Source organism: Sceloporus occidentalis, unplaced genomic scaffold (genome assembly GCF_023333645.1).
Source record: "Sceloporus occidentalis isolate IW3139 unplaced genomic scaffold, rSceOcc1.0.p SCAF_175, whole genome shotgun sequence".
Taxonomy (NCBI): Eukaryota; Metazoa; Chordata; class Lepidosauria; order Squamata; family Phrynosomatidae; genus Sceloporus; species Sceloporus occidentalis.
The window spans coordinates 1,799,887-1,827,450 of NW_028317155.1; the positions used below are offsets into that span (position 1 = coordinate 1,799,887).

Genomic DNA, 27,564 nt, shown 5'->3' on the forward strand with positions numbered 1-27,564 from the left:
GTTTGTACACAACTACAGGAGGAAAACTATTTATATAAATATTTTTTTATACAGTGCGTGTGTATACATAGTGTGTATGTATATATATATATATATATATATATATATATATATATATGTGTGTGTGTGTGTGTATGCAGATACAAGTAGAAAACTGCTGCACCAGACACAACATGCAGGGTTCATTCCAGTTTTGGCCCTTTGGTGTGGATGCGACCAGATACCACACACAGGGTTTATTATGGTTTAGAACATTTGGTGTGGGAACGACCAGATACCACACACAGGGTTTATTCTAGCCTTTCTGATCTTGTGTAAATCATTGTCTGGATCAGCAGGCAATGACTTCTATGCTATCTTGGCTTTGGGTACACTCTGGAGCACGCTCTTTTATTTAAAGGGTTGGACCTTTCCCTTATAATGCAATCAGATAAATAAAATGCTTTGTGTGCCTATTAAAGACAAATCCGAATTAGTTTTTACTTTGTAATAAAATCTCTAAGAGCTTGTAATCACGGATCTTGGTAGAATTTCAAAGTACGTTTTCTTTTTTAGTCCAAGAACAGAGAGCAGATGCATCGAATATTAGCACGATGCCAACCATGAGAGGACTACTAGCTCCTCAGAATACCTTCTTGGATACCATAGCGACAAGGTTTGATGGAACACGTGAGTAATATTCATTATACTGGTAAAACTCCTGCCTCTTTCTCCACCTCACTCAGTGTCACACACAGTACACACTTTAACTTTGTCCTCCACAGCAAGACCACGCAGAAAACATTGACATAAATTAGTCCGTGTACTGGGCACAGCATGGAATGGGAATGTTACTTGTTAAAATAAGACATTTTATTTTATTGTCGGAGCTCAATGACATCAGAGCATTTGCCATAATGAATTGAATAACATTATGTACCAGAATTGGAGATTTAATCGGTGTATATATATACATCACAGACAAAATTTCTTCCGGTGGCCAAGATCTCTTTCATTGACCAGAGCGACTGTAACCGAAAGACCGGGAGCCTTGATTTTCTTCCCGCGTTTCCATGTTGGGAGTCCTGGGGAAACATATTTTAAGTACTGAAACAGCCACTAGGGACAAAATTTAGCTGAGCCAAGATGTCATGTGAAGATGTTATGTGCAAAACAGGGGTTACACTGGGGGACAGTCATGCTTCACATATTATCTAAGTATTACAGATCCTAAATTAGAAGTCAAATTTGAAGTCTCAAATTAAAATGTTCCAGACTTCAATAACTTTTGATATTGGTCATATTTGTAAATAATAATTTTGATGTACACCCCATGTTTAGATGGTGGCTTTGCACGTGATGTCAAAATATTAATAGAACACATTTTTTATCTCTGCTTACATCCTGCGTTCTGTAATTATTGTCATCATAATTGAATCAAACATATGTACAAATGAATCTATGTATGGGCTACCAGATGCCTAAATACACACCACGTCCATGTGTTTGAATAAATGGTAGTACATTTTACACTCTTGGCTCGACACGTTTTGTCGCATATTATTGTTGCCATTTGATCATGTATCACTCTTAAATATATGGCCATTTCATGCATAGTTTAAATTATTAGACCACAAAGGCCATTGATCAGGTCTTGCAGGCATTTCAAGGTTTTGAAATGCATATCTGTACATAAAAATGTATTTCTACATGTTATAATATGCCCATGAATATACATTGTACAGAAGATCTAGGGGGGATGGGTTTGGTGTAACGTGTCTGGAATTTGCATAAGCACTGACACCAGGAATTAACAAGCAGTAGTTTGAAGCATACAGCGCCTCCTTAATTATATGCTTCACATATCTTTTTCTGCACAACCGCCAACGAGACACAGCCCTGGTTAACTAGTTTCATATTTACAGAGCTTGTCAAAGAAGCCTAATCAGAATCCATGTGGCAGCCTGTGCAGAGAGCAGGATCAGCCGCATGGGTTTCTGCCCTCCCCCTGTGTAAGTACAAGTGATGATAGGGAAGGCTATGAGCCAGCGGTAATAATACTCTTTGAAATCTCTCACTCCCTTGGGAGAAAAGCAGGATATGTTATTTCAACAAAACAAGTGCAATGTAAAATGAAGTCAACAACAATAATAAAAACAATATTCTGGTCACACTACCACGGGCCGAACACGCTTGACTTTAGCAAGCATGTACAAACCAATATCTCCTGACACAGATATTAAAGAATAGTTTGGCAAATCCAACTTATCTCAGATCTGCTATTGGATTGTGTGTAGAGTGCATCATTAATTGGCCGTTTAAAAAAGAGATGATAGATACCATTTGTATATTTCTTGATATGAAATATCACGTGGACCAACGGAACATTAAAGTTGCCATTATAATGTTAGCATAGGTGAATTGAGTTGTTAAAATGAAATATGCCTGATGGTTTTTTGTTTGTTAATCAGTGTAATTGATATTTAGTTTAAAATGTTGACCTACTGAAAGCTGAGATCAGCATTATGTTATAAATTTCAGGAACTTACAAATAGTAATATGTATGTAGCTCCTGAGAACAAGCTTAGACAGTGTGTCCCATGGTATACATCTTGGGGTGCACATGGGTTTTTAATATGTCACATTGTTTATTTTGATCAGAAAACACTAGTACATGTTTATTTTGTTTATGGGACATATAGGGTTTTTAATACATGACAGATCTGCTTTTAATTATTATTATTATTATTATTATTATTATTATATTTTGTATAAACAGTGCCAACAATTTACGCAGCACTTCTTAGAATACATATATTCAAGGGGTCTGACAAGACTAGAATTGATAGACTAAGGCAAACCGATACATTAGGAAGAGAGCCCTGCTCGCAAGCTTACATTTTTTATTTTAATTTCAAAATGAATTGGTTTTGCTATGATTCTATAAGCACCAGATTGTAAAGCCACCAATGTCTTGAAAGAAAAGAATATGTTCAGCACCATGAATAGATCCATATGGTTTTCATTTAGTTCCCTGTGACCATCCTCTACCAATGCATTAAAGATTTATTCGCAAGGGCTGGGTTACGTTTGACAAGCTTCGGCTTATGAGAGATGAGGTCAGAGGGATGTTCATTTATCTCCCCATAACTCACTGTTTAGTGAATAAACATCATAGATGTTCAGTGGTAGTGACTATAACTCCAGAATACTGAGCAGTATCACCTTTGTGTATGACATATTGGCAGCTTACATTTTGTTTGGTGCTTTTTGCACTGATTGACACAAAATATATATAATTTTTATTTTTTTTTATTTACAAAAATATTTACCCATGATGTACAAATAACCTCTCTGGTATTATTTTTTTTAAAAAAACTTTCCAAGTATGTTAAATATTGTGTTACTCTCTGGAGGTTTTAAGGTGAAAAAAATAAATAAGTAGGTGGCCCTCTCACTTTCTTAACATGTGACCTGGCATTCATCCCTTTTTACAATGAAGGATAATTGTGATATAGCTACTGAATAAATAAGGAAGTCTTGCAAATGGCTTGAACCAAATAGATGGTTAATGTCAAGAATGAAAGTTGTTTAGATTATGAATGAGAAATCTGAATGGTTCATCAATATGTATATTTATTTTTTAACAATATTTAGTCAGCACACAAAGAGTTATTATATTAACACCGCTGGCTAAAGGTGAACACGAGGCTTTATTTCTTTCTCTTGGCAGATAGTAACTTCGTCCTTGGAAATGCTCAGCTACCCCAAACCTACCCTGTGGTTTATTGTTCAGATGGGTTCTGTGAACTAACAGGGTTTGCTCGAGCAGAGGTCATGCAGCGATCATGCTCTTGCACCTTCCTATATGGTCCTGACACCAGTGAGCAGATCAAGCAACACATCCAGGAGGCTCTGAATGAAAAGCAAGAGCTGAAGACAGAGTTGCTGCTTTACAAGAAAAATGGTGAGAGCCATATTATTAAACTCATTATTATAAAATGCATGCTCTTCAACACTTTGAAAGTGTAATTAGCATAACGATTTTCATCCTCAAAAGTATTCTGCCAAACGCCTGAGCTCTTACTAAATGAGATGTTAGCTAGAAGAAAATACAAAAAAGGGACGTTCACCCTAATAATCATATAAATACAGATTGTGAGGTGCTGCTAAAATTAGCTATATGTACATATAACAAAGCAAGAAATCAGCAGAGACACACTGCAAATGCTATTTGAAAAACCTATGTTCAGAATAGGTATATTGGGCATTGTATCACACTGAATGGCCATATATTGTTATATGTGAACCTACCCTTTGAACGTCTTGGCGAGTCCTATCTAGAAGGCATTAATGAACGTTTCCTTAGTGAACTGTTCTAATCTGTAGATTCCTAATACTATTACAGTTACGGATGCTTTGTATGACATGCTAGCAACCTCCTGCTCTTTACTATGAAGGTTGATCTGAATCAGAAGCACCAGGTAGACACTCTGACATAGAGGTCTTACTGTCATCTATGATAGTTCTAGTTCTTGGAGTGAGGCAATTTTCTAGAAATGTAATCCTGAAAAGCTTATTGTGTTAGATAGGCCTCCTGCATCACTTTTGGATCTCTGTTTCAAGAAGAGAATGATTGTGTGCCCCAGTGTATTTTTAGTTCCATTCGCACCACACTCATGGAACCTCTATGTTACAGTGTTTTAATTCCCAAATTAGCCCTATGTATACCTGTGACCGCATCTAGTACGTGCCTGGTGTTTTTCTAGTAGTGTTATAATATTGATCCAAGCCTAACATGAAAAGGAGCACAGTCACACATCTGACATAATAGTGTCTAAATGACCCGAAGAGGAAAGAAAGAAAGACCAAGACATTTTGAGACTGCAAAGTTTTGTGCATTTAAGGGTTCTACTTGCTGTGATTTTCACTTTGCCAATGATGCCAATGATATTTTAGTGAGGTTGGTAAAATTCCAGCGGTAGAATAGGATCGATTTATCAAGTAATTTTCTTTGAGTAGCTGCCATAAAGACAATAATTATTGGTTTTGATATTTTTTTTGTAAAACATTACTAATACTGCACCCACTTGTGAGGATCCATTCTTTTTTAATCCACTGTGGAGCACATGTGGTTTCTTCCACTACGGATTTCTCACCTGGGGTATCCGGAATATTAATTTTAGGGAGAAAATGAGAGAATGCCTCAGCGTGAAATGGTTTGAATTAATAGTGCATTCTGCTACAATGCTATTATCGGAGATGTAGTAAATCAAAATAAAATAGACCTCACATAAATTAAGCCCACTCTGTATCTAACTGCCTAAAAAATACATAAATCTTGTTCCTACAAAGATTTTACTTGACAACCACAGTAATAATCACAATTAATTCTACTCCGAAGCAAAACAACTAAATTACAGGTCGATAAGCATAGGTTGTCAGCAAAGGGCCTATGATATATAACTAGCCTGGCCAGGTACATTCCCAAGTTGTGGCAAAATAGTCTTGCTTCTTTCTCAGTGAGATCACTTGGACACCACAGGGGAAAAAAAACGATCCACCGTTAAAAAAAAAAAAAGGGCCTCATTTCTCAGAACAAGGTCCCCAAGTTGCGTTATTCCCTTGCCAGCTGCAGAACTATCAATCTCAACTTAGTACATATACTTTGCAGATATTAACTCTCACATTGAAGAGTCATTAGTTAAACATTCCTGCAGTGAAAGTATGTACTGTATATAAGGATCCATTGATCCTTCAAATCTTGTCTGACGAGAGGTAAGATGCTTCTCTGTTGATCTCCATATGAATGTCAGAGATCAGAGGCATTACAGATATTTTACAAATCCCTTGTGTTTTGCAATATACAAAGTACATGGTGATGTACTGTGCACCGAGCTATAATATCATATCTTCGCACACTCTTGATGATCATGGACACAGAGGTAGCAAAAGGGAGCAGTTAAGATTAATGGGACTATGAGTAGTAGATTTCAGGGAAGTACAAGTATCTGGTTCATCAGACACTGCTGTTTCTATGAGGAGTGCTCACTTCACAGTGACTTTGAATATATATATATTTTTTTTACAATAGAAAGACTGGATTTTATTCAGACAGTAACAAATACAGATTCTTTATGAAACGTAAATGTCATTTTTTTTTAAAAAAAAATAAATTTGTAGCTATATTTTTTTTTTTTTTGTTGAAAAGTGTGATTTATTGGTCATATAAAAAAAAAAATGCGTAGTACATGCGTACATTCCAGAAATCACAAACCGTCAATAAAGCACAATACTGGTCAAGGATACAGCATGTCTGAAATTGCACTTATAATATAGACGGTGTAATATCGTCACAAGACGGAGAAGGCTATGGGAACATCGTATCATTCTCGTGAATACAGACAAATTGGCTGGTAAAGTACAATTGAAGGATGGGTGAGTGCGTGTAGAGTTGCCTGCGTAAAAGAAAAAAAAAACGCAGAGGAGTCTCAAAGACCAGCTGTGAACCATAACAGGTAAATAACAGTGTACAACATGAATACAACATTATGTTTACCATGCTTACCATACTCAGAGTACAGTGTTATTCGAAATATGTTAGCATTAAGTAACGCAAAAAGGACTTTGAATATTTTTGATCACCAACTATGCATTATGAAGGTCCAGCCCCAGTAAGCTTCTCCTACTAGAGGAGCTGACCTGGCCCTTCGTAATGCATTGTTAAATTAGGGAGAGTATATTTATTGAAAGTCTTTAACCCGTTAGTAGTTCATTATTTAGGGACAGCTCAGCCCTTGTGACAATCTGTGTTTGCCCTTCATAATGAGTGGGTAAATAAGTGAACATAGATGTTGAACTTGCCTTTAAGATTTGTACATAGTATGAATCCTCATCTTCTGTCCAGGCATGAATATTTATTATCTTAAAACCTTAAAACATACATAAGAGGTATGATACTTGCTCAGCCAAGGACAGACAGCACTCAAATAACCCTCGATATAGTAAATTCCTACTCTGCAGAGTATCCAATGTTAACTCACTTGTGACATTACAGAGAAAAATCTCCATCAGCATATAAAACCAGTTCAACAGCAGTTTAGAACAAAAATGTGTGACCAATTTCCTCTTCACAAATTAGCCAATAGTCCGAGATGTACGAGATGTGTGGTTGGTATACTTTGAGGTTAGCCTGATCAGTTTAAGGTATCCTGGTATTCATTTTCAGTAAGCAGGGACGGGGAATGGTTTATTGAATGATGCAAAACTTCAAGAATAAGTACTGAAATATTTGATTTCTGTAAGGAAAGATAGCAGTAGAGCAGGATTATAGCTCTGGCTATACCATCTGTTATCGTGCTTCTAGCAGACAGTCGGCAATAACTGTATTGCCAATGTTGAACGCTATCTCATACAAGGTCTTGTAGAAGAGTGCCAATATTGCCTGGTGTGGCTTTGTTTTGATGCTTTAGCGTATATACACTAAAAATTATAGTTCAATTGTCTAGCCTTTCCTAGTAGAATTCATAGTGTATACATGTGTTTTCTTTTTTGGTAATAAAGCTGGTTTTATGAGGCTTTATCTCAATGTAAATCATTCAAATCACACTCCTCAGTAATAGCACTTAGTATTAGATTTTTTTAAAAAGGTTTTTCTGTCTTGCAGGCTCATCTTTCTGGTGTTTACTGGATGTCGTTCCCATCAAGAATGAGAAAGGCGATGTGGTTCTTTTTCTGGTATCCCACAAAGACATTACAGACACCAAGACCCGGGCAGCTACAGAGGGCTGGAAGGATCCAGGTATGACAGTACGATTTTATGAAATGGCAGGTGACCCTTTGTTATATGTTTTATAAATGTTAACCGGTTGGATGTTGGGGGCTTCTCTTGACAGGGAGCAAAGAGCAGCATAGTCGAGCTACGGGCAAAGGTTTTAATGCTAACCGTAGGAGAAGCAGAGCAGTTCTGTACCATCTCTCCGGACACCTGCAGAGGCAGAACAGAACTAAAGCTAAACTTGGCAAGGTAATGGTTGTGCATGTAGATCTGAGTAGGCACTGTACTTTTATTTGGCAATAATTGCTGATTGGCTTACAAGTAATTGGAGTATATATGGTGATTCCACCATGTAGAAACTCTACATGAGGCAAGCTGTTTAACTTTAAGGCTGAGCAATATATTAGATTAACGCCTCTACTTTTAATTCCTGTGACATCCTTTCAAGCCGAATGATTTACAGTTCCTTTTGTGTAATACATATTCTCCAGATCAGCAACATGCTTCATTCCTGATATCAACAGGCTTATGAGCAAATCCCAGTCTTTCAGAGGGATCTTCATACAATCAAGTTCTTACTTATCTGAACACTGTAATATAACTAACAAGGATTATTTCGATGTGTTCACAAAACATTATACATAACCTTCCTGAAATCTCATATAGGCTTTTTTAGGAGCACAGCTTCCCAGACTGCAATGTTGCCAGTGATTTTTACTTCAGTAAAAATATTTGATAGGATGCACTACAATGCTGCTGTTGAGTGTTTTGTAATTTATCTTTCCTTAGGGTGTTTTTGGGGAAAAGCCTCGAGTTCCTGAATACAAGGTGGTGTCTATGCGTAAATCTCCTTTCATCCTGTTGCACTATGGTACCTTCAAGGCTTGTTGGGATTGCTTGATTCTTCTGGCAACCTTTTACGTGGCAGTAACTGTCCCATACAGTGTCTGCTTCAGCAGTGGTAAAGAGGAAGGGACTTCTGGTCCACGCAGCCCACCTAGCCCCTGTGACCTCACTGTGGAAATCCTCTTCATACTAGGTGACTATCTGATAGGGACATAAAAGGAAAGGGAAAGTGGAGGGTATTTTCAGGAAAATTTCCATTGCTTTACCAGTTGCCAAGGAGTGTTTGAAATAAAGCTTAAATATTTTATGAAGCTTGAGTTCACGCAGCATAATATTATGTATTACTTAGCAATACCCATAACGATTTTATCGATTCTTTGTTTCAGCCCTATTATGTTATATACTACTTGTCATGTCCTATATAACCATTGTGCAGTGCTGCAGAATATGATGGTGCTATATAAAAAAATAAATAATAATAATGTTACTTTACTCTTAAGTGCGTAAACATATTGTAATACAGCAAGAAGTGGGAGACAAACTTCACCTTTCTAATTAACCAATTTTTAATACGTGACATACACTATATGACCAAAAGATATAAAATATATTTCTTTATTATACAAAAGTATAAAAACACATACAGCACTCAAATTCAGGAAAATTTCCATTGCTTTACCAGTTGCCAAGGAGTGTTTGAAATAAAGCTTAAATATTTTATGAAGCTTGAGTTCACGCAGCAGAATCCAGGTCATTCCAGTTAAGGTCTTCCTTGTAACTTATTGTGTTGTTGAAATCGCAAACATTTTGACCTAATCAATCTTCAGTGGAAGCCTTTCATGGAACAGCATGACCTTTGCCATTCTATCAAGTGCTAGAGTGCTTGCAACCTGTCAGCATTTTGATCACTAGAAGCTATAGGATATATTAATAATACCACCTTTCCGAAAGTCCCAGTGTTAGCATTATGTTTAATGCATTATAGCAATTAATAGATTCATTATATATAATATATATATAAAAGGAATTATTATAGAAGTTAAATTGGTAAAAGACTAACAGCTTGGTGTTTTTTTAGGGGCCATGTATCGCCCCTGAACTTGCGTTAATCATGGAGCTATTGTAAAATGTGACAATTTCTATTAGGCTATCAAATCCACTTTTTTTAAATTAGTCCATTTATTAACAGATATTGTTTTAAACTTCCGGACAACCTTCGTCAGTCAGTCTGGCCAGGTGGTATTCTCTTCACGTCTCATCTTCCTTCATTATGTGAGGACTTGGTTCATTTTGGATTTGTTGGCTGCACTCCCTGTGGATCTGCTCTACAGCTTTAAAGTGAATGTGGTGAGTTAGCATGTCTTCATGTCATGTTCCTTGTATCTCTCCATAACTTGGCACTTGTTCCTATTCCTTTGTCTACATGATCAATCATGATACCATTACCTTACACTTGCTATATTGCCTAAATTTTCATGTATGATATACTCATGTGTTAATTGTGCAGTACTCTTTTAGTATTTTACTGTGTAGGAACATTGTTTTAACTGCTTGAATGTTAAGTTAAAGCCTATGTAATTTGCAGTAGAGTTCATTGTAACTCCATTTGCTATTTACAAGCATTTACATGACCTCAGCAGCAACTTAACTTTTAGTGAATATTTGTAATTCTTGTTTGGTTGTTGCATGTGATTTTATTTTGTTATTGAAGTTATATTATACACATTTAACTTAGCTTATACCCTGGCTGGCCAAAAACCAAGTACTACATCAGAAAAAAAAACATCTACTGGTGCCACAACCTCTTTTAAGAGGAGAGATAACTTGCCATTTCAGTTTGGTGGCATCTGATAAAGGACATGCGCTCATCACAAGACCATGCACAAGACCACTACAATATTGTGAAATTATAATGATATCAACAGGGAATACCACCTGTGTAAAGAAAATACCTGTATCATTTGCAAGTCACAACCTTCTCATTGTCTAACTTTGTATGTTTATTCAATTCAGTGGCATGACACAGAATGCGACCACCCTCAAATTCTGCTGAGGGGCTCCCCTTCTTAATGACAAAATTCTGTTTTGCATCTAGATTTAACTGTACACATGTGAGTTTGTTTATACAATGGTGTAAATAAATACAAAGGTAATTTCCAGAAGATGCTATTAGTGCCAGTTTCAAATAGCAACTCGTGCATTAAGCAGCCTTGAAGGCTCACAAAGACCTAGGGCCTACACTGTTCTTTTCTGTTACTTCTGTTACTGCTTTTTCAATTACTATTAAGCTCCTGTATATATTAAGGTTATATATTTCTTCTATACAATAAATAGTAGTTAACATTTGTGTTTGGTTTATGACTCTCCAACATACTGTGCTAATGCCCCCGTTTGCATAATTGATCATTTCACTATGATGTTCTCCACTCTTCACAATCCATTGTCCTTTCCTTTTTTAGTATTTTGGGGCTCATCTCTTGAAGACGGTGCGCTTGTTGCGTCTGCTTCGCCTCTTGCCACGGCTTGATCGTTATTCTCAATACAGTGCTGTAGTTCTCAGTCTACTCATGGTTGTCTTTGCTCTCCTGGCACACTGGGTTGCTTGCATCTGGTATTTCATTGGTCAGCAAGAGATTGAGAACAGTCAGTCAGAAGTTCCTGAAATTGGTAATGCCACATTCTATATGATGTCATTAGCCTCACAGTTCATGGCTCTCTAACCTGAGTTCCAGTATATCTCTAAGTTATAATCTGTGCATTTATGTTGAAAAAGAAATATTTCATAAACACATGTCCTAAATGCTTTCCCATGATTTGCTTGACCACTGTTTTGGATGTTAATGATTCACACCCTGAAACAATGATTTTGCAAAGGAAGCTCTGTGTATAGGGTCTGGTACTACTCCCAACAATTTACCCAGAAAAATACCGCTTTTTTCGTTCATGTTACATTTACCATATATTATATATTAATCAACAGGTATTCGGCTTGTCGGGATAACATTGGCCTATTTATATACAGTAATTATGTATTACTTAGCAATCCCCATAACGATTTTATCGATTCTTTTGTTTCAGCCCTATTATGTTATATTCTACTTGTCATGTCCTATATAACCATTGTGCAGTGCTGCGGAATATGATGGTGCTATATAAAACAATAAATAATAATAATGTTACTTTACTCTTAAGTGCGTAAACATATTGTAATACAGCAAGAAGTGGGAGACAAACTTCACCTTTCTAATTAACCAATTTTTAATACGTGACATACACTATATGACCAAAAGTATTGTACACTTAGAAGAAAAAAGAGTTCAAAACAATCCCTTCAGATATAAAATATATTTCTTTATTATACAAAAGTATAAAAACACATACAGCACTCAAAATATTGCACAAGAAAGTCTCCTAGAAACAAATCCGAGCATGTGAAGGTACTAAATTGCATATATAAAGTGGCCTGTATGCATTATGGCAATATTATTATTATTATTATCCTTTATTTATATAGCGCCAACAGTTTACGCAGCGCTTAATACAATACATAAATTCAAGGGATATGACAAGACAAGAATTGACAGACTAAGACAAACCGATACATTTGGTGGAGAGAGCCCTGCTCGCAAGCTTACAATCTAGAGGCAATAATATAAATTTTATTAGTTTAAGGATATGATCCTAATACACACCATGGAATTGATATGATGAGATTATATGTAAGAGATGTTTTGGGATTCTTTTGTGTTATGACCAAAAGTATGTGGACACCTGACCATCACACCTATATTCAGCCAAAAGAGCATTTGTGAAGATGTTTGAAGAAAGGTTCTGGCTCACCTTCAGAGTTCCAATTTATCCCAAAGGGTTTCAATGAAGTTAAGGTCAGGGCACTTTACAGGCCACTCAAATTCCTCAACACAACTCATCAAACCATGTCTTTATAGACCTTGTTTGGTGCACAGGGGCACAGTCATGCTGGAATAGGAAAGGGCCTTCTCCAAACTTTTGTCAGTTCCAGTGAAGGAAGCCCTGACTTTTACTCCATTGAACACCTGAGGAAATGAAGACAGTGACATGGAAGCAGATAATGAGGGGAGACATTGAGAGAGAGTGAATGAGAGCATGAGAGAGAATGAGGGAGTGTGAGATAGCATGAGTGAGGGGTTTATTTCTGAATGGAAAAAGCACTCTAAATTTTCTCTAAACCAAAAGGGTCGGAAACTAGGTTAGCTGTCCGAAAACGAACAGACCAAAAACAAAAAAAAATAGTAGTTTTGGTCCATGTGCACAAGTTTAATAATTTGTCTTCATAGTCTATACTGTCACATTATCCCACTTTTTCTGGTCTGTCCAGGTTGGCTGCAGGAGCTGGCCCGACGTTTGGAAACACCATACTACATGGGGAAAAGAAACAACAGCCAGGAGTTACATTCTCAGGACAATTACAGTGATGGGGCTACCAATGCAACGGGTATGGTTCTAATGGGTGGACCTTCTTCTCGAAGCTCATACATCACCTCCCTGTACTTTGCACTCAGCAGTTTGACAAGTGTTGGTTTTGGAAACGTCTCGGCTAACACAGACACAGAGAAAATTTTCTCCATTTGTATTATGCTGATTGGAGGTAAGCAGAACATTTAAAACAAAACTCAACCATTCCTGTTGACCAGTGGGGTAACTACCGGGGTCGCAGAGGTCGCAACTGCATCAGGGACCATTCCTCTAGGGGGCCCGGGCGACTCCTCTGAGCCCCTTGCTCCTGTCTCCTTGTACCAGTTCAAAATTGCTTAGAAACAACAAGAGTGGTCCAGGTCAGGAGGGCCCTTTTTAAAATATTTTGAACCAGCACATGGAGCTAGGAACGTATCGGGGTCATGTTACATCACGTAACTCTGTGCTGAAGGAAGCTGCTGGAGAGGGGAGTGGTGGACAGGTGTATGCATGTTTGTATATATGTATGTATGTATGTGAGCATGGATGTCTATGTAATTGTATGTGCGTGGATGCGTAATTGTATGTGTATGTGAGCATGAATGTGTAATTGTGTGTGTGAGCATGGATGTGTCGGTGGTTGAGTGTGCATATATGTGTAAGTGGGTTTAGTATGTGTTAGAATTAATGTGTATATGTGTCTTAGCAGGTTTGAGTAAGTGTGTGTAATTTGTGTAATTGTGTTTACATGTGTGTCAGACTGTATGTTGAAAAGGAGACGGGGACAAAGAAGGCACATACAAGCTGTTTGGGGGCATTGACAATTTGGGGAAAAGGTGGCACAGACAGGCTTTTGGGGGGCTTAGGATTGCACTGATAAGCTGCTTGGGGGCAAAGACACTCAAGCTGTTTGGAGCAAAGGTGGCTGTCACAAGCTGTTTAGGGAAAAGGTGGCACATGTTGCTTGGTGAGGTTGGGGGGACCCGGGGGCTTCTAGTTACACCCCTGTTGTAGACTATGGAATATGAAAATTTTACATTCGTCTGTGTTCTTCTTCATCTGCTGAGTAGGCCCTGCATAATGCATAGTTAATACATTGAGCTGAAATGTTACCACAACCAAGCTCCAGAGCTGGCCTTCTCTGGATGGTAGAGATAAATGGATAAATGTGCAGGAAGGTATATAGGACCAACTTATCTCCTTTGAGAGCTTCCAGGATCTGGGCTTTGGTGTGGATATATCCAGATCTAAAGATTATTTTCTTGCAGACCACTTTGCCGCTACATTTAGCTTTAGCGTTAACCTCTTCAAATTAGACTATAGGGTACAAAGCCTTAAGGCCAAAGTCTTGGACTCATTTCCTTAATCACCAGTTTCGGAGCTGGAAACCATCTGAAAGTCATTATTAACTTTTAGTCAGAATGTTGGACATTACTTTAACCTTCAAATATCTTATGGCATACATCATAAAGCTGGCACTTGTGACATTCCCAAAATGTCAGACATCTTTTATTGAGATAAATGAACAGAGATGAGGCACATGAATCATACACATAAGGCTCATTTCAGGCCCAGGTTAAAGAAACACTAAGGCTTAAAATGAAAAGTCCTACTTATTTATGACTTTCACATTTCTTGTTCAATACATACAACTTATGTCAGTTCTAGATAGTTTATTGATCTTTGTATGTGTACAGCATTTATCTAATAAACAGGTTCTTTTTTTTCCTCTTATGTAAATCATTTTGTCTTCTACATATTATATTTCTGATGCTCTTCTAAAGCAGGTTTCTCTGTGAAAGTGAGCTTCTAATACTTTAATAAAACTCACTCTCTCCTCTGGTACAACACACTAGCACAATGGCGTTAATTATAACACTATATCCATTTTACAATGCATGTTACAGTATCTCAGCAATCTCCGAACTGCACAATGGCAAATACAGCAAAAGCAATCATTATTTTCCCAAGATTTTGACAAGGCAAATAATATATTGTACAGATGTAATGTAAAATTGTATCCCTGTGGTTTTCGATGCTTTTTAAGTATATTTCCCTGATTGTCCTATGACTGTAACATTTCATCCTTGATGTAATACTGAGAGGTGATTAGATATGGAGCCAAATACAATATCAGTATTGGGCATAGCCCTTGTAGTACTTATACAGTGCCTTCATTTGATGCAGACCTTAAGAGACTGTGGAATCTTATGATGTGAGGAGTCTGGGTGATAGGATAGAACAGCCTCCCAGCAGAAATAGTAGAGACTAATTGAGAAAATGTATGTAATAGGTATATGGGTATCCTAATATCTGAGACCAAAGACTAATTAAGGTTTGAGTCTTTACAGTGGGCACTATTATCAATTAAGCTTTACTATAATCAATAAAAGTTCCATTTATCTCGGGTCACAAGGTCCCCTAGCTCTTTGCACTAGTCATTCTGTCGGTATATCAGCTCACATAGTCGTGCTTCTATTTTTATTGAAAGCACGGTAGTACCTAATACTTAATTTTGAACTAAAGCTCTATAGATTTCTTGATTTTTGTTTTGCCCACAACTTTTGACTGCAGTCGTCAAATTGTCTGGTCGGAATACAAACCCTGCAAATCCATTGGGTAGTTTCTGAGAACCAAACTGCAGAAGAAAACACATTTTCTGCATATTTCATCAGACCTACAGCCAAATCCTGTGGCTAGAGCTACTAGAGCTTTAAATAAGTGTAAAGTTAGTATTGCCGGATGTGTGGTGGTTCTGGTAAATATTCTTCATATTTCCAGTGATGCCACTAATAAGATGGTTTGTGATGCCATCTATGTGTTACTTATGTCGCTATGAGTGATGGCATCGCAGGTAATTATAAAAATTATAAAGCATTGATGCTGTGATTTGTGATGTAATCAATATATCATTTGTGATGTCATGTCTGATGAAGAATCACAAAGAGAACAAAGCTAAAAATTAAGTTTGGCATTAATGAAAGGTTTTTTTGCCATTAAATAGATTTATTCAGTTGGTTAACTGCAGCCACTTACTTAATAATAGATTCTAAGTGGACTCCTAACCTTTTATTTCTCTGTAAAAGCTGATGATTAAAATTGGTTAATCTCTACATCATTTTATATTCTTTCTTATAAGTATCAGTTTGGTAATTTATTTTAGCTCATAAACTATTAATTGCTTTTTCATCTAGAATTTTTTTCTAGTAAATTATTGATGCTTTTCCATTGTTAAACTGTATTATAGCACATGCGGTTGATTTACAAGGGTTAACTATACCGATTGTTAATTTATATAGAGATTTGACCTCTTCAGATTGGTAGAGCAGTTGGTCATGACCCCACCATTTTATGACCTCACAATTGAGGTGCCAAATAAAGTGAAGTTGGAATAATGTATGATGGCTGTAATAAATGTGTTTCATTTAAGTGAAATTATATTAATGTGCTTGTATTATATAGACCGCCTTTGTCTACAAAATACCTCAATGTTCCACAAATATACCCGTACATTGAACAAACTATTCTTCATTGCAGCTAAACTAACTTTTACATCAGATGTTGTTGAGCATGTGTCTGTCTAAGGGTAGAAAGGGCCAGAATCTAAGGGTACTTACGTATATTTATATATTATCTATGTCATAAATTGATACATTCATTAAGATTAATTGTTACCAGTAATGTTTTTAGGGACACAATGTGTTCTCTTCACACCTCATCCTTTCTCTGTTAGCCCCCTTTCTTCATCACAGCATAATATTTCTTCTCTCAACACTCCCTCTGTCCAGTGCATCAACCCCCTTGTAGAATGCATGGGCAGCTGCCCCACGTGCCACAGGGCAAGGACATGTTTTAGCTTCCCAATGACAATGCCTCTGCTCACCTTGCCTTTTGCACAAGCAGATGTGATGTCAGCGCTGGGGGTCCTAATTATGCTCTGATGTGCAAGGGCACATAGTTATCAGGAAGTTTGTATAGTGTGTGCCTAGCCATTACCCTGTTTTAAAGTCATTAGAATATTCAACTATATTGGTATTTATCAACTATAGGCCAAATGTGCCGTATATGAAGCTTGGGACTGTTTATAAGGAGCAGCATATTCTTTCTTAAGGAACAGCATATTCAGGTTTTTAAAGATTGTGGTCTAAGATTCTAGAATTGAAGGCGTATCTTTCTATAGTATAATTCTGATTTACAAAAAAAATACTGGCTGTGCATTGAAATAACTAGCAAAACAGATAATTTACATATATTTGGTTCTGTGGTTTAAATAACCTATAGTGATTAAAATGAGACGTATTATAAATAAAGGTAAATTAAGTAAATGTTAACTTATTGTTAAAGAATAAACATTTTAACAATTCAAATATAGAGTTTAGTAGAGTTTTGTTTACAACTGTCCATAATCATATTGTGAAGGGTATGTGCTATAGAAATATAGAACTGGCAAGCAGCAGAAGCCTTTAGGTTCACCTATTTTACTTATCCCTTGTCAAACATTTAGGCGGAATTAAGCTTTCTGCTTCAGGAAATCTATTTTTGTATTTAAAATGTTCATATTTTAAATACAGATTATTAAGGCTTGTGCTATAGTAATTTGTAATTCAGGCCTTGCATTGTTGTAGATTGGCGTTTCTCTAATTTATTAATGTCCTTCTGGAGATTCAGTCTCATGAATTAAACACGGTTCTCGAAGTGTCCAACTTTGAAAGCAAACATCTGTTACAATTCAGTCAGTCTGAGCCATTAAAACCTCACAGATTTTGCTGGAGACTATGTAATTGAAAAGGCCCACATTTAGCTTGGTCATTTTTTTCTATTGACACATAGGGTATTATATCAAAGGTTCTTATATGTAAGACCAACCTTCAAATGGAGCAGTAATGATATCCTAAGCCTGTATAGAATATTACAGATATTACATTCCCACATAGATGAGATACTCATTTAACCACCACTGATTATGTTCACATAACACAGACAGGACTTTTTGTGAAGCAGTTTCAGAAGGTGGAGGAGAGCCTTTCATGTGTGGCTACAAGTGTTTCTGTGATTGCAAACCATAGCTGACCGACTTAGAGCCACGTGAACATTAACATTGAGGGCTGTCACCTTTTTTCTGATAAATATGCACATAGTCATCTCTGTTCCAAACACTGAGCAAGACGGGCCTTCTTGGGAATCAATGTTCATGTCATGACATCATATATGGCAAGAAGGATATAAAGCTCTAGAGCCTGCTTCTGAGTAGAAAGAACCCAACACTGAGACGAAATCAGACAATTTTGGAAACCATCTTTATTTGTTTTGTTACATGTACAGTCATGAGCAAAGATCTAAATTAATGATGCCCCATTACTCTAACAGCTGAGATGAAAACAACAAATGCTTTAAATGAAACTAATGAGCCATATATAATGGATTGACAGCATGGGCATTGGAAGGGTTTTAACCTCGTTTGAGCAGGGCCATCCTTACCTCTTGTTTCTGTCAAAGTGCAATTTTTTATGTTATATACTACTTATGTCCTGTCTACCCATTGTACAGCGCTATGGAATGTATCAGCGCTATATAAAACAATATATTATAACAATAAAGGGGGTGGATAATGTGGGTGAATCTGTTTTGGATAGCCTTATATACCAGAGATCAGGAATATGGGAGAGTACATCAGGTTTTGGGAAAAAACTTGTACTGTATATTTTGGGTGCTTGTATTGTGTAAAGAATCAGTGGAATCTATTCACTAAAAAGTTAGTTGCCAAGAGAGTTTGAAGAAGAGTTGTGGTTTATGCTCGCTCGCATGACTATTCATTATGCAAGGCCAACACTAGCATATTTCAGCAAGAAGGACTGAGTTGGCACCATGTAATGCATAATTAAATGGGTGAGGAGACTTTGGAGAACTGGAGTTAACTGATTTATAAGTATACAGGGCAACCAAACTCTCCCTGCAGCAAAAACTCCCTGTAATTGGACCCTTCATAATGTATCATGACAGCAAAAACGTATGATCTTACATGAGCCCAAACAGCGAGTCAGAGAGTCAATTCATGTGCTGCTGCCGTTGGGATCTATCTAATATGACCTTAAATCAGCCACAGCTCTCTAATTTATCCCCACTTACTCCATGAAGGGCTGTACCTGGCGCCATGCAACCTTAAGAGGCGAGCGCTCAACGGTGGTGATGGTACCCCAACCTCAGTGAGTCGTACCTAATCTTAGGATGGTTGTTTTGTCTGTATACCACGATGGGGATCAATTGAATTACATTAATTTAAACCCAGTAAAAATATCGTGCTACTTGTGATAACATAAACGAGTTAACTTTATTTTATCACATTATTGCTGCTGTTTTTCCCATTTGTTGAGGGGTTTTTTTAAACTGAAAACCAGTAGAATTATTTTAAAAAGTTTATTAAAATTGAAGAACAATAAAGTAAGTTTGTGTCAGCTGCAGTGATATTATTCCCAGTACTTTAAGATAATGACATTTCAAGACCCAAGCTGTGATAAAACCATGCTTGTAGTTTATTATAATAATTATTATTCTTTAGCTTAGGTAATATCTCAAAGCCCTATTTTTTTTACTATCTCTTTTTTGCTTGTTTAATCTAACTTATTATTTTACTTTCCCATTTTCACAATCTTTTTATTAATTAGTGGTTTTCACGTCTTCGCTGGTAAAGAATTCAGCATCATTGCATATGTGGGACAAGCGTGGGACATTTCCATGGAGATGTTATGTGCATACATGCGTGTGGGAGTATGTGCATGTGGTGGCTGGCGGAGGGCTTTGCAATCTGTGTATTTATAGCTATCTCTGAAGCTGGAAGGTTCTGAGAAAAGTCATCCTTATCTATACACATAATCATGAGCTTCTTAACAACATCGCTGGTTTAAGTTACTTGTTTCCAGAAATGCACTATGGGACAATATTTTAATGGCAACATTACCAGCAGAAAGAGAAGTAATGTTGCGGATACTTTTTTTTACGGGACTAGCAGTTCCTTAAAAAATAATGTTTCTCATTACGGTTATCTCTGTCCAGCATCAGTATAAACCTACGCTGGGCTCTTGATCAAGAACAACACTTTCCTATTTTATATATGAGCTCCAGGTGGAGGGGACAGTGATGGTGTCTAATAACATTGTTCTTTTCCAAAATGTGACAGATCTATGACTCCATAAGACAAGTCTTTCAAACCCCATGCACTCCCTTACATTGTCTCCACCTTCGATTACAGCTTTGATGCACGCTTTGGTGTTTGGAAATGTGACGGCCATTATCCAACGCCTATATGCTAGACGCTTTCTATACCACAGCCGCACTCGAGACCTAAGAGATTACATCCGGATCCATGGCATTCCCAAACCCCTCAAGCAGCGCATGTTGGAGTATGTGCAGACCACATGGGCAGTTAACAATGGCATTGATACTAATGCGGTAAGTACCGTCTGCGCCCTAGAGGTTTTTTTTTTATCATTTTACTGTATTTAAACTGTATTTTCTGAAGGTTAGAAATATCTAGAAATTAGGTCCTTATAATCAAGTAAATGCAATTTTTCTTATTTTATTGTTAAGCAAACCATATAAACCTTAACCTTACTCTTGTTTGCTGCTCAGAGTTAGTGCCTGTACTAATTTTTTTTTATTTATTTTTTTACTTTTTATTTCAAGTTTTTTATTTTTTGTGTTTTCTTTGTTTTTCATGTCAAGGATACAGAAAGAAAAAAGGGGGGGGTCACAAATAATGCACCTTCAAGTCCATGGCTAATCTCTGATTACAAGTACATTCGCACAGTGTATATGAATGGGTACAGAGCCATTACAACATGGATGTCGTAGAATAAATATAATTAAGAACACCTATAAGTTGAGGATATGTAATAGAGATAACAGCAGTGCATCAAGACTTCAGAAGCATGAGTAGTTCCCAACATTTGAGGGCAAATTACATAGTATTGGATAGAGATCCACAGAGAGGAGGTGAAGTGGTAATGTGTGTGTGTCAACAATATGAGTAGGTGTAGAGGCCCTCGTCGTGAGGTAAATATGATTCTGTGTGCCTGTACTAATTTTAACCAGTAAAAAAACCTTACCCTGCTCACTAATATAGTTAAGCTAATGTAAAATGGCTATACCTAAGAAGATTATACAACAAATATAAAAATATTTTACATGAGAAGGAAAGCCCATTGGAGTTTCTTTCATTCTAACCTCTTGTCCTGTATATTATGGAAATAAGTATTGTAAAAATAAAACTAAGTAACATAAAATACACAGAACAGCCATCTAGGACCCAAACCGCTTCTTATTGCTAAATTAATTATGTTTAATGGTCCTTGACCTTGCCCGTTGTCTTTTTTACATCCTGCAGCTTTTGCATAGCCTTCCAGATGAGCTGCGTGCGGACATTGCCATGCACCTCAATAAGGAACTCCTGCAAATGCCACTGTTTGCCGTGGCAAGTCGGGGCTGCCTGCGCTCACTCTCACTGAACATCAGACCTTCGTTCTGCACACCTGGGGAGTACCTAATCCGACAGGGTGATGCCTTGGAAGCCTTATATTGTGTGTGTTCGGGATCCATGGAAGTCCTTAAGGATGGTGTGGTGTTGGCTATATTAGGTATTATAATTATTATTAATTGATTTGTATGGCATCACAGCGCTGTACAATAGGTAAGCAGGAAATAAAAAGTAGTGTATCACATAACAATTGGGATTTAAAGAAATTAAAAGTAAGAAGGGCCATTCTCAAGCAAGCTTACAATGTAGATTTTCTTTTTAGGAAACCCACAATAGGAGGAGGAATCCATAAGAAATAAGTCTGCATGATGAAATATTTCCAAACGGGTGGGAGGGGGGCAGAAGGGTGGGGGGTGTACTGAACTTCAAGCCAGTCAAAAGTTATTTCAAAAGGGCCGCTGCGATTTGGACGGGGCCCACACTCAGAAGTGGGAACACAACAGGGTCATGGAACACAATGTTATGTGATCCTGAGGTAAAAGCATGGCTCTGGGCAAGGTAAGGGGCTAAGGGTGTTTGGTTGAATGTGTATGTGTGTGTTAGAGAGAGTGTGTTGGCATGAAAGTGTATGTGTTAACATGACTGTGTATGTATAACTGTGTGTTAGCATGAATGTATGTGTTAGCATGAGTGTGTTAGTGTGCACATGTGTGTGTGCACGTGTAAAAATGTGTGCCAGTGCAAATGTTAGGTGCCAGCTCTCTCCTGGAAATAAGTATAGCTAAATGAGGCTTCACTAAATAGAGGCCTAGATGGGGACTACACGGGCATTTTTATAAGGCTCCTTCTTCATTCTCCGTCTTATCAAAATATTGCAATATCCTAGGTCTTCTGTGTTTTATCACTATACAACATCTGTAATTAAACCTGGGGGCTTTCCCTTTCAGACCACCAATTACATTTGGCCGTAAAAAAAATTAAATGCAGTCAGCATCTGCAAAGCAGAGTAAAGTTTGTGTAAAATAATTTTGCTGTGATCTGAAACATCTGAAATCCTTAGGTTTATGATTATATCATTGTTCTTTTATTACCATTACTATTAAAGAATGGGTGTCAGATAGTATGTTCAACAATTTGCTAAATATGTATACTGCTCAGCCAAAAGATTTATGTGAATTAACCCCAAGACCTGTATGAATGCAGGATATTGCTCTCATAATTAAAGTTGATTTGACACAAAAAACACATATATAATAAATATATAATATAATAAAACCACATATCCTTTAGTTCTCTTTTTCAGACTTGTTTTTCCTAACTAATAACTTGAATAACTTGGACAAGTAAAAATCAATTTTAATGAGAATTAAGAAATGGGGAGAGAGCTAGACCTGGAAAAGTTGAATACCAGGTAGGGTAGGAAAGGGGCATAGCAAGTAGAACTGGTACAGCCAAAACTACTCCCAGCAATCCGAGATGAAATGACTGCCCCAACCATCAGCTGCCATAACCAGACAGCGAAAATGCTATATAGTTCCCAGATATGCCTGTGAATACATTTGGAGAGCACTGGGTTTGGGTGCATCTGTCTATGTGATACTATTGTTTTCTGAAAATATACTCTTTTAGGCATTATTATTAAAGTCATGTCTCTGTCCACATTTTTATACTAAACCTGAGTGCATGCCGGCTTGACAACATTTTGGCCTTTTATATGTCGGAATTAAAGATCCATATTCTATAACTGATTGTTACTTACATTTGCATTACTGCTTGAAGAAGGTGTTTATGATAATGTTGTAATGTAGGTTTGTGTTAATATTAATGTCTTATGTAATACAGTTCAGTTTTCTTATTTCCTTAGGGAAAGGCGACTTGATTGGCTGTGAGGTCTTTTCGGAGGATACAGTGATTAAAGCAAATGCAGATGTCAAAGCATTGACATACTGTGACCTTCAGGGCATTAATTTAAGGGGACTTCGTGATACACTGTCACTTTATCCAGAATATGCTCAGAAATTCTCATGCCAGATCACGAACCAACTCAGCTACAACCTGGGGGGAAGCAGATGTGAGATGGAGGTGAGTGATCACTAAGAATAGAAGCAGCGAGATAGAAGATGTGTTCATTTATCAAAGATAAAGACATTGTACCATAAAAACTATAAAGCAAATGTAGCTGCCTTCTTCTCTACCAAGGTACTTTCTTAAGTAATATAAAGTACTTGGCCACTCTGTTGCTGAAACCCAATAATGTTTGTAGTCTTCAGGGTCAGAAAAATGAGGTCTACTATTGTAGGTCATGTGTACAGAGAATAATCTGTGCCCAGGGATTGGAAGTCTAGTAACAACTTTATGTCTCAAGGACCATATTAACACTCCAGGCACCCCTGGGCACAAAGGCGTTTGAGACTGATAATTATCTAACTCATCTGTTCTTATATAGAGCCTGTCTTATTGGATGTGGCTGAATGTGTGGCTAGGGCAACCATGTACCAAAACTTTTTGTGATTTATACCTATTGTATGAGATCCATTATGCATTAGTAATAACAGTGTTTCTTTTATTTAGACTGATACCTATACCCAGCAGTCACCAAGGAATATAGGTACCCAAGATAAAGAGTCAAATGTAGTGTCAGGTTTCAACATGTCTGTACTCACTCCAAAGAGATCTCCACATCTGCGCCTCTCTCGGTCGCGGTTTTCTAGCAGCAGCCCCCAACACAGATCAGAGGAAGTGACACCTAGAAATAGTCCTCGCCACATGAATGCCACTAAACTACAGATACCATCTGGTCCCTGCTCCAAACAACCGGATCTGAGTCCCAGGTATGATGACCAAGAAGTATCATGGATGCTCTTCTTTTGAAAACTGTTTTTCTGGTCACTAATAAAATATTGCATGCTCTCTGCAGGGTGGTAGATGGGATAGAAGAAAATTCTGGTTCTGTTCAACAACAGTTTACCTTTTCAAACTACAATGCTCTTCCATCTTCCCCAGGTAAGAAAATGCTAATTTGATTTCCTATTTTAACTCAAAGCCTATAACCATAGTTTGTAGCATGACTCAATAGTCCATCTTGACATCTACATCCTGAATGCTACGCTCATCCCAACTTTAAAATAAATTACCTAACGCTTTAAACTGTATTGAATTCAGTGATCTATAGCTTTGCATTAAAAATCCATATGAGCTTCTTTATGGAAGATGTTAGATTGCCCAACTGCTTTAACCTTACTGGATGGAGCCGAGTGGGGCAACTGCTCCAGGCGGCACTTTTGAAGGGGCAGCACTTCGCCGCCCCAAGCCCCTTTTTTTTTTTTTTTTCTTTTTAAAGCGAAAGAGAGAGAAAGGGGTGCTGAGTGGTTTTCGCTTACCAAGCTGTCAGTACCCGCTCGGCGCCCCTGCGGTGAGTCACTCTGTTCGGTCTCGGTGCCGGCTTGTAATGCTGAGTGCCGGAAGATTTCCGGCGCTCAGCATTACAAGCCGGCACCGAGACCGAACAGGGAGACTCGCTGCAGGACTGCTGAAAGGTAAGTACAAGGGAGGGGGGGGGAGAGGAAGGGTAGATAGGTGGGGGGCGGCATTTTAAAATTCGCCCCAGGCGGCATTTTGCCTTGGGCCGGCCCTGCCAGGTATTCCCTACTACCTTTTTTGTAAAGTGGTACTACAAATATGTCCATTGTAGCAAAACCTCCTAAAATTGAAAACCTTAGTTTTGGTGTGGTTCAATGCAACCTCTCTCCTTATATTAAACCACACTGATTAATTATCACTGGAGCCTAAACCCTGACAGTGGCATTCAAAGTCAAGTCTCCATTTGTAAATACTAAAACCAGCACAGCCTCCTTCCATGTTGGCTCCTTTATCAATTGCCTAAAACACAGTCCCTGTAAAGAATTTAGAATGTCTCGACTCCTAACTGACCCAGCTGAATATATGGCCATCTGCAAGAAGCCCACCATCATACAGACATTGCTGCAGTGCAGGGTTTGCTTATGTATTTTTTTTTATTGTAGTATTTTATAATGAATTCAGATTTCAAAAACCCTGCCCTTTGCCATTCCGTACAATATAAAGCTGATATAATCACCACATGGGTCATTTACTAATCTAAAGTTTTAAGTTGTGTTGTATATATTTGTTTTCATCTTTATGAAACTTTCATTTGGCCAGAATAGTATTGGCAGACTGAAGCTGACAAAGGGATATAAGACTACTAAATATTCAATTTCTTATAAATAAATAAAAAAGCTAAAAAGAAAGATTAAACACTTTTTTTATGTACTTTATAGATCATTTGTTCCTGAACACAGAGCTTAGAGCTTCTGAAAGTATGGATCGACTAAGCCAAGCGGTGAGTGTGTATACACAGCAGAGTAAAATCATTTACAATTAACTCCAGCAGAATTATTAAAAGTAAATGATGAAGCAGAGTTTGATGGACAAGTTAGTGTTTTACTTAGTGAAGAATTACAAGTCTGAAACACAATAATCATTCAGTAGTCTTGGGCAGTGCACAAGACCCTAATAGGCAAATGAAATAGATGTTTTTTGGTGTAGATCCTGGACATTCTGGATCTGCACAAGAATCTATCCAACCAAAATGCATCTGGGCCTTGCTGAACAATTACTGGCATACTAGTCATGACCACCTGCCAGTGTGAAGTTCTGCTGTAAACCCATCCCATGCAAATTGTTACAGCTAGAATGAGGACTACAACTCTCATGATGCTCAAAGAGGAGCCTTAAAACGGTGCCTTTGATATGTGGGATATTCATTCATAGCACTCGAACAGCTACCAGTTGCTACTCCTACACTCTGAAGTCTTCACTGGGTAAAGTTTGACAGAATGTTTCACTGAAGTCTTAATCACAAGTTAGTAGATATTCCCTTTACTTTTATAGAATACCGGTACATAATATCCAGCATTGCAAGTGGATTCGACAATGTTGGGGAATATTTTAACACTTAGTGTAGGGAAACTTGTGAAAATGTCATCATTCCCTGGAGATGATTACTGAAAGCATCTACATTTAGGCATGAACTAGCTTTGCCTCAAATTAGTTTTTTGGTTTTTTTTTCCCCCTACAGGTGTCGGATTTGTCATGCCAGGTGCAGGAGCTGAGGGAAGGGTTGCATTCCCTCCGTCAAGCAGTTCACTTGTCTCTCCTGCCTTGCGGTGCCTCGCCATGCTACTACGGAGGAGACTTGCATACACACTGCAGTAGCGGCATACACTCCCCTGAGGACAGAATCAGTAATACCTACTCCTCACTTTACCATCCTCCAAGGGTAGAAAAGGCTTCCCAGATCTGTTACATACAGAGTTCTTCTCCCTGCTCAGAGGGCCATTTATCTTGGCTTTGGGCTCCCCCTACACCTTTGTGGTTGCATTGCACAGGATATGAAAAGAGAGACAAAAGTCAGTCAGGTCCAGCATCACTTGGCAATGAAGAGACACAAGATGTATCTGTCAAGAGAGACTTTGCCACCTCTGACCCGCACTCCCTGGAAATGCACTTGATACGTCCTTCTCACAGAGGGAACGGAGATACTGATCCAGCCGGCTGGGCCAGAGAGGAGGGCACGGGGCTGTAATGATGAAGATGTAGCAGAACATTATTTAAAACATCACCACAGTGACAAGAGCAAAGTGATTTCCACGATGACAATCAAAATGTTTATAATGAAGCCAGGTAATCAACAGCTGCTAAAAAATAGCACTTTAACAAAATGTTCTTAAAAGGGGTAGAACATGATCAGGGTTTAATCGAGGTAGATTTTCTTTTTAGAATTTCCTTCCTGTAAAAGAAAAAAAAACCTAAAACTCAGGTTGTAATAATGAGCACATTGTTTGCACTCCTACTTGGCCATAGATTCATTAAAACTTATTAAACCATCCCGTTTTCCCAAAACACTGTAGCACCCATTCTATATATTGCAATCACTTTTGTATTACAGGAAGGGTCTTTATTGAGACGTCAAGGACTTTTCCATGCAAATCAGGCTCACGCAACGTTAGTGCCTCCTTTCACCCAGTAGGACAGGATA

At 37.7% G+C, this 27,564-nt stretch overlaps 1 protein-coding gene across 1 annotated transcript; it reads left to right on the top strand.

Moving 5' to 3' along the window:
• Positions 1–593: 593 nt before the first annotated feature.
• Positions 594–27,111, top strand: LOC149279045 (voltage-gated inwardly rectifying potassium channel KCNH3-like). The gene is made up of 15 exons (XM_089501512.1): positions 594–669; positions 3,713–3,946; positions 7,646–7,780; positions 7,875–8,005; positions 8,546–8,795; positions 9,792–9,949; positions 11,062–11,269; positions 12,960–13,229; positions 20,283–20,482; positions 21,417–21,666; positions 23,371–23,588; positions 24,078–24,337; positions 24,424–24,509; positions 25,805–25,866; positions 26,605–27,111. Exons 1-15 carry the CDS (start codon positions 594–596, stop codon positions 27,109–27,111), a joined length of 3,045 nt encoding a protein of 1,014 aa, XP_089357638.1.
• Positions 27,112–27,564: the final 453 nt, after the last annotated feature.